Source organism: Acipenser ruthenus, chromosome 34 (genome assembly GCF_902713425.1).
Source record: "Acipenser ruthenus chromosome 34, fAciRut3.2 maternal haplotype, whole genome shotgun sequence".
Classification (NCBI taxonomy): domain Eukaryota; kingdom Metazoa; phylum Chordata; class Actinopteri; order Acipenseriformes; family Acipenseridae; genus Acipenser; species Acipenser ruthenus.
The window spans coordinates 10,801,095-10,816,812 of NC_081222.1; the positions used below are offsets into that span (position 1 = coordinate 10,801,095).

Genomic DNA, 15,718 nt, shown 5'->3' on the forward strand with positions numbered 1-15,718 from the left:
GGGAAAAGATGTGGCAGCCGCTGATTGGAGGAGCGGCTGCAATCGTTTACCGAGGGGTCATGTGTGACAGTATAAGTAGGGGATGAAGTGACGTAATCTGTCCCTTCTCCTTCGTTTTTGTTAGAGAACAACCTGGAATGACCTGTGTTTTGTGTGGAGAAAATCATAAGTGTTTTGTTTGTTTATTGTCGTGTCGGAATAATACTGTTTGTGATTATTTAGACGGCTAAACACGATCCAAGATCTGTCGCTGAAGGCCAGCACAAACCTGGACAACACCCCGCTGCCTCCAGCGCAGGAGGAGGACTACCTGCTGCTCCCAGCACCACTACCAGGGGGAGAAGTGGAGCTCCCGCTGCCACCGGGGGCTCCCCTCCCGGTGTCACCTCCCGAGGGTCCGCTGCTGCTGTCGCCTCCCGAGGGTCCGCACCTGCCATCGACTCCCGAGGGTCTGCACCTGCCGTCACCTTCCAAGGGACCGCTCCGGCCCGGTCTTGAACCGCCTAGGGCTGCACAGCCTGCACCGCCTGGGGCTGCACAGCCTGCAACTGCCTGGGGCTGCACCACCCGGGGATGCCTGCACATCACCGCCCAAGAAAGCCACGCCCGATCCTCTAAGGGGGATCTGCTCTGCATTGCCTAGGGTTGCCTGCTGGTCTGCTTCGCCTGGGGTTGCCGTCTGTTCTGCTTTGCCTGTGGTCGCCGGCTCTGCTTTGCCTGGGGTCGCCTGCTCGCTGTCGCCTGGCGTTGCTGGTTCTTCATTACCTGGATGTGATGGGCCTGGTGGAGCCAACCTGAAAGACTTTAAATGCTCTGCTGCCAGCCGGGAAATTGACAGCCTTTCCGCGGTTGGCTAGAGAGCCGCTGGTTCCGAAGAAGGTGGGGGGGGTGGGGGGGGGGGTCAGGAGACCACCTTCCCCAGCAGCAGTCCTGCTACTGGGATTGCATTGGCTGGATGAGCCAGCCAGTGCACGGTCAGCCTGGCCAGTGTTGGTGTTTGGATGGGAGGACGACCTCCCACCATGGCCGCCACTCATGGACATATTGCTGCCCCTGTTCCTGGGCCGGGACTATGACTGGGACTTTGGGACTAAGGAGGGGGGGTTGGCCGTTGGGGCCAGGTGCGCTGTGCACAAGGGGGGGGAGATACTGTATGTTGCAGGGCGGAGGAAAAGTCCTGCTGTTTAAATGTATTTATGTTTATTTTAAAACACAATGTATTATGATTTAAAAGTAATAGATTATTGTTGGATTAGTATGATTTAACAACCCCCTTAATACTCTGTGCAGCTTCGGAACCCGGTGTTCCGGGCGGTTTTGTCTATACAGCTGTTTATTGCACGGAATGGGCAGTTAAACGTCGGTTCGGTGGGTTTTTTCAATAGTGTTGTGTTGTCCTCACTTAGTTGTATTGTGTGTATAATTTTCCTTGTACAAATCATTGTTTACAAATGTATATAAAAAAAGAATACTTTCGTTTTATACTTGGGGGTGTGCAATACAATGGGAATTTTGTTCTAAAGTAAAACTTGTTACTTAATACCTGCTGACATACAACCTTTTAACAGTACGTTGCTGTAATGCTGTCATTTAGTTATGTCGTTGCTATCAGGTTGTGTATTAGCAGCTTCATCATGGTTGCATCTCAAGTATTTGAAGATGCTAGTGATCTTACATAATAAACGCCGGGTCTCAAATAGTCGTGGTCTCCAATATGCGCTGCCGGGGGCTACTGGTAAATATTGTAAATAAACACTGGGGTGTTTAAAAGAAGTTTTATGACATTCGTATGTTTTACAAGCATATTTTAATTCCAAAAAATAGTAGCTTGAAGTACACTATTAGTATAACTAAATTGTAGGTTGAATTTACTTAAGTATAAAATAATACAACAAACAAAAAGTAAACCATATAAATTATAAAATACTATTAGTATTGTGACATTTTTGCTGCTGTGGGTGTACCCAGAAATTACGGGATTGCAACAGGCTTTGGATCAATCAAGCTCTTTATTCTTCCACTCAGTAACTGCAATGCATAATACAGATGAGGAACCAACATAGTAGAGAGACACGAACATGTCAATATCAAACTGATTTAAAACAAGGATTATTATTATTAAAAACAATGCATTATGGGAAGCTGTATTACAGTACATGGGAAATGTATGAGATGGGATTTTCAAATACAGTGGTTAGTAATGTGGACATCCTGAAGTTAATACATTTGAAAGGTGTTTGAATGAGCCCCCTTATTAGACAGACTGGTCAATACAATACAATACAATACAATACAATACAATACAATAGCAACAGCAAACATGACTGCTGCGTAAATAGGAAACAAAGGCATATTTTATTTGATTTTAAAAAACATCATTCACATTTCATTTATGATGTTATGAAAACTAAGACTCATGTTCCCCTGTGATTTACATTCTTCATTTTCCCCAGTCTTTTACATTATTGCAGAGTATCTGCAAGCTGTAAGTTTCAGCTGTTATTAATAAGGAACCGGTTAAAGGAACTTCCAAAATCTAATGCAAAGGTTATTGCTGATTAATTCAAAGATCATTAATTGACGTTAGAACTAGATTAAAACGAGAGTACTCAATTGAGTATTTAATATATTTTTTAAAATAAAATTATAGATTAAACAGTAGATCAAATGCTGAATAATTCAAAGCTGCTTATTGACAGTTTTTCTCTGTTTATGCAAAGCTGACAGCAGGAGTGCCCTATAACCTGGTTAGGATACGGGCTATGCCCCTGCTGCCTGTCTTCATCACTCCCAAGTCAGTGTAGGGGTTGAATAATAAGAAGTGCCAATTCCAAATTAGGTATAAAAATTGTGAAAAAATTGCTGATTCTAAATTTATTTAAAAAATAGATTTAACAAAGAATATACAAGTAAGTAAGAGTTTAATAAAATTTTCAGAAATACAAAAAGTAACTCTCTGATAGCTGTTTGGGTGTTACTTTTTGTATCTGGGACCACAGCCTCCTGCTGCTCCCTCCTGCTCTCTACAAACAAAGGAATTGGCTTCTCTTATACACAAAGTGGCCATTCTCCAATTGGAAATCAATTAAAGTTGTGAATGGGCTCAGTGTGCTTCAGGTGTGACAGCTGATACTCTACATTCTCTCTTGAAAGGGTTTTGCAGCCATCAGCATTTGACCAAACGCCTCCAACAGCAGAGTTCCTTTTATTTGGTTAATTTTCGTCTCCTGGAAGTAGTTTGAAACCACAAGAACATTGCTCGTTGAAATTCTCATCTTCTTTGCTACGTTTTCAATCTGAAAGAGAATGAATAAAGTATTAGTTTAGAAAGAACAGCACACTTCAATGCCTGCTGCATGTGTCGTGTGAAACATGTTGTACTTGATGTCCTCCCAAAATACTCCACAGCGATTTTCAGTTTTATTTTACAGCTTTTCTTTCTCTATATTTACCACTTTGCCACATAACTTCATACAGTTCTTTCCTGTATCTAGAAGAGCCCTGGATTTTATTAGCGTATGTTACAATACATGTTGATATTGTTTTAACTCACCTTTTGTTTTATATCTCTTCTCCTGTACAGATTTTTCAAATCCTCAGTCTTCTCGACAAGTTTATCAACGAATGTAACAAGCAGCTGGCATGGTACTTCTGAAAAGTGATACATTAGAAGTGTTGTGTTATATAGCATCTAATGTGATGGTGGACAGAAAAAAAATCATGTTTCAGGTCAATCATCTCATTTAACAGACTTGATTAACACTAATCAAGAAAAATGCTAATCAGGATCATTGAAAACAGACGTATTTTTTATTTATTTATTTTTTTTAATTTAGAGTGCCCAATTATTTTACCCCCAGTTTGGAATCTCCAACTCTCATCGTTTCTCATCCCTGAACAGCGATCTCCACACAGCACAGCAGATCTGAAGTCTCAGTGGGTATCCTCCTATCCCACAACCAAGCCAACTTCCTTTTTACACCCAGCAAACCGAGAGCGGATATCAGTGAGGTACCGACCTCTGGAGGACAAAGGCCAGCCCTGCAGGTCTCCACCCAGGCTTACCAGCTGTCTGGCCTGTAGAGTTCACCATAGCTTGATGAGGAGACAGTCCCTGACGGCTTTTCCCTCCCTAACCCGCTGGGAGCGTCGGAGCCAATGCAACGCCCCCTTGGAGTCCCCAGCGCAGACCGTCTAACTGCGCACAGGCAGGACTCGAAGCTGCTCTGTAGGACTCATCCTGCACGCCGCGCGGTACTGCTTTTGCCAGATGAGCCACTCGGGGACTCTCCACCAGACCTATTTTTAAGCAGTAATGTTCAACGCAGCAGTCATTACCAGCTAGATAATCTACCACAGTGAGCTGAAGGAAGGAGCACTTAACCAAACACAAAATACAAATTGCACATAACAGTCTGAAGCTGCTTACCTGGTGGTGGCGACAGGGATATATGATATATACGAGAGAGAGAGAGCAAGAGAAGGAGGAAAAGAAACAAAACAAAATAAAAAAAAAACAATATCTATATATATATATATATATATATATATATATATATGAGTATATAAAGTATATAAATATATACACACACATAAATTAACACACATAATCCTATTGTAATTATATATTACCAATATCTGTGAGCATTCCAATTAATTGTTCATAAAACTGAATCAAGGCTGGGTCCAGATTGTCAGCGCTATGAATTGATATAACCAACACAACACAGTGGATTTTGTCTCCTTCCATTGAGCTTTTTGTTTTCAGAATATCGTCAAACTAAAAAATAAAAACAAAAATAAGTTTTAGAAAACAGTTACCATTTCTCAAAAGACACTTCAAATATTACCAAGAGAAGTCCCTTTTTCTGAGATGATTGCAATTTTCTTTTTAATGCCTCCAGTTAGTCATCTATATGCACTGAGAAGCAGAGCAGCTATTCAGAGACTGAGGTCTATTAAAATGACCTGCTGGATATCCAATGAATTTGATAATGATGATGATTAATAATAAATAGCATGTTTGTGATTTATGATTTTTACTTAGAGGGAATGTTTAAACTGACATATTATGATTAATTGTTGTGGTTTTAACTCACACAGTACTAGTACAATTGAAATAAGCTAAGTTTTCTTTCAGAGTAATAATGGGGAGAATTACCCCCCCCCCCAAAAAAAAAAAGCACGATGCATAGATGTGTGTGTGTGTGTGTGTGTGTGTGTGTGTGTGTGTGTGTGTGTGTGTGTGTGTAAAGATCAAGCCCGACATGCTACACCTGACATTAAAAAATTAAAAAGCTAAGGCTGTTTCAAAGTTGTATCTACTTCTGACATGAATTAGAATTTTAAAAGGAGCTGAAAGCTTTAGTTGTAAATGCATGGTGTGTTTGTTTTTTTGTATGCCACTGTAAATGATGGAAGAGAGAACTGTATTCACTTGCATTGCATCATACTGTGTAAAAATAGTATTCAATGATGTTACAGCTGCTGAGCCACTCAAAGGATACAATGCGCTTTCAAAATGCTTTCTACAAGTCTTTTACACATCATTGCATTAACATTACTTACATACCTTTGTACCTTCAGCCACTTCACCATCTACGATCTTCTTTAATATTAGCGTGGTATTTACTGTTTTCTCCAATTCAAATCCTGCTGTATCAAAGATTTTGATCTTGTCTTTGAATGTGTGGCTTCTTAGCTGCAAAGAAATTATACAATGATCATATTTATTATGTGTATGCATTGGTGTTATGTGTAACATGCTATAGGTATAGGAACATTAACACTCAAACCCAGAAAACCCAATTAACATAAAGTGCTACAAAACTTGCTTGACTGCGCCACCCCCAGGTTAAATATAGAGCAGAAGGAACTCAATCTGGTCTTTTAACAAGAAGTACTTAACCACATTCTGACAACTGCAAACAACAAGTAACAAAATAATGCATTTAGCATAAACAGTTAATTTTTTTTCTTTTTTTAAAAAAAGCACATAAATGGTGGATTTTGAGTTACAAACTTTTGAGTTACAAAAAAAAAATCAGAACACATGCAAAATTGTTATACAGGCTCGTAGACAAAAATGAAAGTAGTGGGCTAGAGACACGTCAGGCACAGATCTCCTATCACCAAAGCAGGGGCGGATCCAGACTGTCATGAAGGGGGGATACCTGATACGAAACATACCGTTAAAGTAAACAATATATTGATATTTTTAATGAAAGAGGGGGGTCCGGACCGCAAGGACACCCACCCCCACCCACCCCTTCAGATCCGCCCATGCAAAGGTGCCTAAATGAAGAAAGAAACACACCGTGCAGCAATCCTATAAAACAGAATAAACAAATGTTAATACAAGCTAGAAAAAGCTGTGCCCCAAAGAATCTAAAATGTGACAAATCAAAATGAATAAATCATGCAAACCATACGTAAGAAATACCAAAAATAATTTAATAAAAATAAACAAAGCAACACCCTTCACTACAGATCCCCACACCTGCGAGAGAAGGGGAACGTGCGCCGGAAACTGGACTCGAACCACCTCAGTTTATTCTATGCAGCAAAACAGACAAACACTCAGTTTAAATAAGACTTCACTATCTATCGGGTGTTCTCAATTTACAGACCTAAACACAAGCGAGCGCGCACAATAGAATTATATATCACACACAGAGTCAAACTCAAATGACATGTCTTGTCCTGACAACACAACCCCTCAGCTTAGACCTGTCAACTCTCTCTTATTTACCGGGAATCTGCTTTATTCTGGACCATTCTCCAAGACAGCTCCCGGGACAGACTTTTCCCCGTATTTTAAACATAATTTGAAAAGGAATTTTCTTTGATAACATTTCAAGTTCTAAAATCATGGTGACTGCAGCACAATACCGGAATATGGACTCTATACTCAAAACTGTTGGTGCCAGAACTTCTTAATAAGGTACATTGAACACACGTTTAATGAATGTTTGCGATACACTCTGACTATATAACAAAAGAGTTGAGTATGAAACACAGAAGATCTGACACAATCCTGACTGTGTGTCTTGATATCCCCTCATTGACTGCTCATTGAGGAGTTCCAAGTGATACTCAAAAGATTTAGGAATGTTTGAGGAAACCTTTTTCCATTAAAGTTTTCTGACAGTTCGGGTCTGCCCTAAAAGCACATTAGCCCAGCGATCTCCATAGGAAGTGCAAATTGTAGACATGGATTTGTGCTCTGGTGTTGTAGCATGTATGGGCAATGCTGTCGCTGTTGCTGGTATTGCTGCTAATATTGCTGTAATAAATGAGGAGGATTGAGCTCAGTCTTTGCACCACGAGCTGCAGCACTGCAAGAATGAAATGTCAAACCAGGACACATTAAATAATTGACATCCTCTCACTCTTAGTATTATCTTTTTTCTTTTTGTTCAGTTTTTTTTTGGTTGCTTTTGGTCCCTTTTGTAAATATGGTCATAATTCCTTTATTTATTATCCAATTTGTTCAATTTTCCCATGTTCCCTGCATGTTGAAGTTTCATGGTACACTGACAGATTTGAGCTGGCCATGCTAGAAGAAATGGTATAAAACAATAAATAATGTTTTTTGTTTTTGTTTTTTCTGAAAAGCATCTAGTTTTCTGTGGTTTTGTTAACCGTACTAAACACGGCAAGTCTCAGACTTTTACTTTTTTATGGAAGCCTTAGTGTGTTCCCTTTCATTTCATGTATGACATAAGAAATGAGAGGAGGCCCCATTCAGCCCATCTTGCTCGTTTGGTTGTTAGTAGCTTATTGATCGCAGAATCTCATCAAGCAGCTTCTTGAAGGATCCCAGGGTGTCAGCTTCAACAACATTACTGGGGAGTTGGTTCCAGACCCTCACAATTTTCTGTGTAAAAAAAGAGCCTCCTATTTTCTGTTCTGAATGCCCCTTTATCTAATCTCCATTTGTGACCCCTGGTCCTTGTTTCTTTTTTCAGGTCAAAAAAGTCCCCTGGGTCGACACTGACAATACCTTTTAGGATTGTGAATGCTTGAATCAGATCACCGCGGAGTCTTCTTTGTTCAAGACATGTACCTGTAACCTTTATAGTTGAAGAGGTATAGGCACAAATCTAACAACAGTTAAAAAAAAAAACAAAAAAAAAACAGGCGAAAATAGCTTGGACTAACTAAACATGATAATGGCTTTTACTGGCCAGCAACTTTAACAAGCCCAAACTACTCCTATTTCCTACTACAACACATGTACATATAATAGTAAATGCTGACAAGACAGAGACAAAAAAATGGAAACCCCAATGTAAAGTCACTTAATAGGGCGTTGGGCCACTACGGTATCCCGCTCTGTGGAGTTCTCGGAGGACCGTTGGTGAAACTGGCTGCTCGCGCCCCAGGTTGAAATTTGAAGTCAATTGATCTGCAGTTGCTTGCCTGTTTTGCCCTGCACTTCGAATTAATGCACAGATATCACGATCCTGGAGTAATCGCTTCCGCCCATGATGCTGATGATGTCTTTCCCTCGGAGTTCCATGCCGACATCACCTTAGACACCATTGCTCGTGAAACATCAACAAGTTGAGCTGTCTTGGTCACTGAAGCTCCTGCCACACGCGCCCCAACAATCACCCTTCAAAGTCACTGAGGTCTCCTCTTGCAGCCATGCTAGCCATAATTATAGGCAACCAGGCCTGTCCAGCATTTTATACATGACCCTAAGCATGCTGGGATGTTATTTGCTTAGTTAACACATCAGCCACACCTGTGTTCAATATACTTGGTGTCCCTCATTTACCCAGGTGTTTCCATTTTTTTGTCCACTACCTGTATGTTACTGGATAGTTATGTGCTAAGACATGTAACATGTATGCAAGACATGTATGTGTGACATGAACCCAATGCAGTCCAGAGTTGTATTTGAACAGTAATTGTATTGACCTCAAACTCATACTATGTTTGAAACATTGTGTGGCTCATCTGTTTAACTACTGGAGCAAAACTACAGATTGCTCCAGTAAACCCAACTGTAGAAATGGGGACCACAATTTGTATCTAAAAAAATTGCTTTGCTTTGGATAAAAGCGTCAGCCAAATAAATAATAATAATAATAATAATAATAATAATAATAATAATAATAATATACTGTACACATTTTATATAATACATCAACCTGCAATTAATGGGTTACATATACTTAAATAAATATATGTAACTCATTACATATATTTAAATTCTATTTAATTTTATTTATTTTAAACAATACAGTGCATCGACATGCTTACCTCTTATTACAGAGATAAAGATAAACAACATCTGGATAGGCGCCGAGTGTGTGGGGGCTTCGGGGCCCGGCCCCAGGGAAAAGTGCAGAACATGTATATTATTTAATTGTGTTGTCAGGTGTATGAAGTGTGTAGAGCTGGCAGAGTTGAAGTTGAAGTATTTGTTTAAACGTGTCAACGCTACGCATACGGTGTACCCTGAAGCCGCCATCGTAAGTCAAAGTCATCAGATGGAATTGTCTGATTCCAGTCACCGCTGAAAATTAAAATAACTACCAGCAGCCATCGCAGTCAGAATATTTCTGACTGACAAATGAAGAAACCAACAGCGGCACCTGCAGGACCAATTCTGAGTGCGTATTGGCAGGCAAGATCTGTGGCCCCGCCTCTCAGAGTGACGTTTCATCCGAGTCATGCGCTGGGAATCATGGGATCCGTAGTTATTTTACAGCATGGTCAAGGGATTTGGTGACAAGCAAAAGCAGAGTAGGTACTGTCATTATAAACTACAGTGAACCCTCTTTATACACTCTGGTAAGGGCCATGGGCAAAAACGGGCAATAAGCAAGGGTGTCGTTATTGTATTTTTTTTTTTTTTTTTTTTACATTTTGACCACTTCTTAAACTTTTAAATTGCATTCCCTGCCTCAAAATGGCTTCACATATACCCGTATGGACCTCATAGAACTACATTTCCCATCATCCTCCTGCACACACGTAACTGAGATGGATTTACCAGTGAGCAGAAGGAGTTTATTTCAGTTAATCACAGCGCCTTCAGTATTTTGCAACAGTTTAAATGACGGTTGTCACACTGACACAAAATAGAAGAAAATAATCGAATGAACAGATGTAAGCAGCTCACAAACCGCTAACATAAAGAACAGGATTTATAAGGGGGGTGTAAACTCAACAGATGTGTTTTACAAAGTGTCTGGAAACTGTAAAATGTTTTTATATCTAAGTGTTTGCAGTCGGCTATATTTCCTGTCACGTGTAATGCGGCACTATCATCTATTTTGGGCTAATTGTAGACGAAATAGGCTAAAAAGAAACTATGCTAAAATATTTTAAGTTATCTTTTATTATCTACGTGTCATACAACAATTTGTACAACGTATCAGCACGATGGCTTTGTATTTGATTTATTACTGGTAGCGTATAGACTAAAATAAAACAGAAAGTGTACTATTAATTTGATTTGTAGCTTACTACCGTACTGTATACGTCTATTACAGCTTTATATTCGTACATTATGTCATGTGTACAGAGAACACATTAATGTCATTTTAGCACAATGACTACATTTAAAATGAATACACGCACATGTGTGCGGTTTGTTTTAAACTGGACACATCGACATTTCGGAGTTGGACTTATACAGAATCACGTATTTATGTATTAATATATCGGGGAACAGTGTTTCTGTACTGGGCCACAGCTGAGGACAGAACAGAGAGACGTAACAAAGTGTTTAGAGAGAAGGGGATGGGGTAAAAGCCGGAACGGAACTTTAATGAATTCAATTGCTTTAAAAAAAACAGCATAGAAAGTTACACACGCGTGAGGAGAATATTTTAGCAATCAGAACCGATTAATAACGCGCTGTCATTAACCCAAACCATCTTTTTATCACCAAAAACCGCCCGGAACACTGGGTTCCGAAGGTTCAAAGACGAAGAAAATTATACACACAATACAACTAAGTGAGGACATCATAACACTGCTGAATAAACCCACCGAACCGACCTTTAACTGCCCATTCCGTACAACAAACAGCTGTATAGACAAAACCGGCCGGAACACGGGGTTCCGAAGCTGCAGAGTATGAACGTGATACACACATTTTAAATAAGTGAGGACATCATAACACTATTGAGAAAACCCACCGAACCGACGTTTAACTGCCCATTCCGGGTAATAAAATGGTGTATTTATTTTGTTTGTATATGATCCTCTCTCTCTCTCTAGAATTGTCTAGAATTGCTGGTAGCCCCTAACTAACAGTTATATGCGATTAAAAAATAATAATAACACGTGTATATTGTCATGTTCGAGGCCCTACAGTTTACATGAGACTCACTGGATTAATTAGGCTGCCGTTTCAGCTCGTCTGGTCTCGTTGGGTCTTCACTGTCCTTGTAGTCTCTGTAAAGTAGAAACGTTGCTCTGGAGATACACGATTCGGACAGGTGTAACTTTTGAACAATACCTCAAGTTTTATTAGCGAGTCATGTAACGCTGCATACAAATCCGAACATGCTCTCCGTGGAGTGTTAAATGTATTTAACATATTCATATATGTACATAGGCTATATTTGATACAAAATGGATACAATGCAATTACAGTGCAAAGGCAAGCAGACACACTATCTTACAATTAGGTAGTTTACAACATGTAAGGAAAAACGAGCAAACAAAGCAAAACAGTTCAGATTTTAATATTATGCAGGGTGACTTCAAATACAGAAACCGTGATGCATTTCCCATTTTCTTAAAAAAAAAATCGTTTTTACATTGTGTGCCATATGCATAAATAAATAAATAAATAAAATAAACAGAATAAACAAACTAACATGTTTGTGTTTAATTTGGGAACCTCCTGTCTGAATACGAGCGATAAATGAAACAATGTATTCTTGCTCTAAATGAGTTGCTGCTACATTAAACTATGTAACAGTGTAATTAATGCCTGAGAAAGCACGACTGAACCCTTGACACAATGTATCGAATTGAAGTATTTGGCTGAAACTCTGTAACTAACAGGCAGTAGTTTGTGCAATATGAGAATTTTAACGAAATAGTGTTTTAAATAAATTTGACTATTTTACATCCCTGGCATTTTTATTGTGTGTTTGTGTTGTACTTGGGCAAGACCGTATCCTCTGGCCCAAATGAAAGAACCTGGTGCAAACAACCTAAAATCTATAACTTAATCTGAAGGCAGTGCCTTCAGTGGCGTAGACGGCTACCATAAATTATATTTAAACCCAGTTTAGCCCTTGCTACAGTATGACCTTTATTGCTAATAAGTAGCGGAATGTTTAGTCACCAACAAGGTATTTACTGTTGAAATCTAATTGAATATATGGCTTTCAAATGTGGAGCCATGCACAAAACCTGTGATATTTTGAGCACAAGGAGATTAAGTGATTTGCTGTGGATCACACACAGTGGAGTTGGGATTTGAACCGAGAACCACCTGGTATAAAGCCTTTGTCTTTAACCACTGGGCCAGCTTACCCAAGCGTCATCGAATACCTTGCTAATTCACCTTTTTAACTCTCGACTCTCGCTCTAATGTCATTAGACGAGTACATGACAATTCGTCCAATAATTACACTGTAGCCTATAATATTCTGTGCACAGAGGGAGCACATTTACTAATGAAACAGGAGGAGGGAGGGGGAGGTGTTTTGGGCAGGGGTGTGTTGGGGGCTATTGTTGGTTGTTCTGCGAGGGAGGGAGCAATTACTGAATGGCTGGATATTGTGAGCACGGGTGTGGAGTGTGATTGTGGGGTTATCTGGGGGGTTTATTATTGGGCTTTGTAGTGGCCGCTGGGGTAAACAAATACTGTTTCCTTTTTCTTATTAATTTAATAAACACTGGCTTGAGATGTGTTGTAAAAGAAATCTGACATGCTCTGCCTCATTCGGACCCACAAGAGTTGTATCTTACATTAAAGGCTAATGAAACCCCAATCTCATCATGCCCAACAGATACCAAGTTAAAAATGAGATACAGTTTAACAATCCGACCTACATCTCACTCGTTTACTTTGCAATCTTAATATCACACATTTACTACTGCCGCTTTTGCATCTCACTCTAAAAACAGTCTCATCAACAACACTAGCTTGTTAAAGTGAACAATCAACAATTTCTATGTGGTTACACAGTCAACATCTTAAAAGTACACATTTTTCATATATTTTATGAAAATATGTACACCTAGTAATATGGACGAATTCTCTCTCTATTATTGATGTATGGACCAAGAAGAAGCGCATGGGAACCCAGGAGCAAGCTGATGTTCTCTAACCCCTATATTCTCATCATTCAGTCTACAACAACATCCAGTGTACCACAAACTTACCAACACAACCTGGAATGGTTGTCAACATAAAGCACATTCAGTAGTTTACAGAAGTCATGACATTTTGGAGAAATTAGTACAGAGTTCTCAGCATACTGCATGGACTATTAAACTGATTATTATAAAGTAATTAGGGTTACCATATGGCTCCAGATTAACCGGACGCTGTGAGACAGAACGGGATTTCAAACTTGCCCCTAAATTGAAATAAATGAAGGTGTAAATGAACCATCCTTAGCTACAATTAAGAATGGTGGTTAAATACCCGCATGTGCGTCAAATAATTGTATTATACTAAGAATGAATTGCAGCCAGTCGCTATTTTTTTCTGTTTGTTAAAATTCAATCGCCCATATTATTCTGCAAATACAATCGCATCATCATCTCGTTGCTCTATTGATAAATTAGCTATTCGTTCATTAAGATCTGATCAGAAGCATCTGATCAGTGTGAATTGTTTGCTGCGCCCAAGCAATTCCACCACAGCAGGATTAATCTCAGCAAAGGTGGAGCTCATTTATACGTGAATTACTTTCAATTTAGGGGGAATTTTGAAATCCCGGTCTGTCTCAAAGCGTCCGGTTAATCTGGAGCCATATGGTAACCCTAAAAGTATAAATACAGAATCTTACACGTGGTTTCAAACAGCACCAGGTAAACAGTTCCACATCTAAGACACAGAACCGTTTTTGCTCAATTTTGTTTTCCTGAGAGTATAACACATAGCTGAAATTTGATTCTAGTGCTTAATCACTAAAAACAAGCTCTGGTCAATAACATGATATTCTCTGTCGTCACTGAATTTGTAGGCAAATGTAGTGTTCCGATCCAGTACAGTATTAAAGTATTAATCAGTGGCCCTTTGCAGGTGTTTCTATCAAGGCTGAAAAGTGTAGTTTGTATAGACAGTAAAAATCAATGAACATCCCCTCGGCTGAATGCCCATTCTTGAATTTGCAGTAAATCAATTCATATTAACCCATTTCATGTAGGGAATGGGCAATTAAAGGTCGGTCAACACTTCGGACAGTTTTAAGTATGTTACTCACTGTATTATGTGTATCTTTTTTCGTCTCCTGTGCAGCTTCTGGGCAGCTTTATTAATCAAGCTGTTTATTGCACGGAACGGGAAATGAAAGGTCGGTTCGTTGTTTTTTTTTTTTCAGCAGTGTTATGATGTCCTCACTTAGTTGTATTGTGTGCCTAATTTTCTTCGTCTTTGAACCTTCGGAACCCAGTGTTCCGGGCGGTTTTTGGTGATAAAAAGATGGTTCGGGTTAATGACAGCGCGTTATTAATCGGTTCTGATTGCTAAAATATTCTCCTCACGTGTGTGTAACTTTCTATGCTGTTTTTTTAAAGCAATTGAATTCATTAAAGTGCCGTTCCGGCTTTTACCCCATCCCAGAGAGGGGAAAAATAACTGACAGAAGCATGCTAGCAAACCTGTAAGTGAAGCCACTTGTGTTGTTTTGTTAAAGTTGTATCGCGTTGTCTAAATCGTTATTAAAAGTAAGAAATAGTCACGCAGATAGTGGAAGGTAAGCGTTCACAGTTTATATTAAAATTGTAGCATGGTTTTGAAATAATATCGATTTATATACGTGTGTTCAGATAATACTGCAGCTAACTGCAGTTACAGTCCTGATTGGCAGGATATATGTATACAAGAAAAATATCTCCCTTTCTATATTTTTCTAGCAACATGTAGATTAGTGTCCCCTCGGCTTAAAGCACCTGAACCTCATGTGCACTTGCTGTTTTTTTCTCTGCTGTTACTGCCAGTGAGATGACAGGACACAGTGATTAAGCACACTAGATGAGAAGTGTAGGAGGTGTTGGAATTTAAACACTTACACGTTGTGTGACGCTTGTTTGTGCACCTGGTCTCACGACTTGAAGGTTTTGTACTCTGTCGTTGAGTTCTTCTCTCTTGAGTTCTGAGAGCACAGAATTTAGAAAGCTTGACTTTCCAGAACCCATATTGCCCAAAATAAGAATATTTGTTGTGGAAGCCTTAGGGTGTGGTTGGTGGTTTTTTATTTCTTCTTGAAGTTTCTTGTAAGCACTGTAAAACAAGTAAAAATGAAAAGAAATATCAAACTTTAAAAAGCTCAGTCTTACAAATATTTCAGAAAACACAAAACAAAAAATCTGATCACTTACAAATCAGTGAATTGAACTTCACGCCATGGAATAGAGAGAAGTGGCTCTGGTTTCGGCTCTGGTTTCGGCGGTTCTGCAAAATAGGGAGAGATACATAAATACGCACAACTCTGTTTTTTTTCTGTGGTAAAGATGAGGCTTTTAATATGATTTACCTCTTGATGACGAATTTCCCATTGCA

The 15,718-nt window shown here is 39.4% G+C and overlaps 1 protein-coding gene across 1 annotated transcript; it reads right to left on the minus strand.

Moving 5' to 3' along the window:
* Positions 1–1,990: 1,990 nt before the first annotated feature.
* Positions 1,991–15,433, minus strand: LOC131705082 (uncharacterized). The gene is made up of 5 exons (XM_059007286.1): positions 15,229–15,433; positions 5,573–5,701; positions 4,633–4,780; positions 3,554–3,651; positions 1,991–3,296 (listed from the first exon to the last, which is right to left on the minus strand). The coding sequence occupies exons 1-5, from the start codon at positions 15,352–15,354 to the stop codon at positions 3,135–3,137; spliced, it is 663 nt and encodes a 220-aa protein (XP_058863269.1). The 5' UTR covers positions 15,355–15,433; the 3' UTR covers positions 1,991–3,134.
* Between the last annotated feature and the right edge of the window lie 285 nt (positions 15,434–15,718).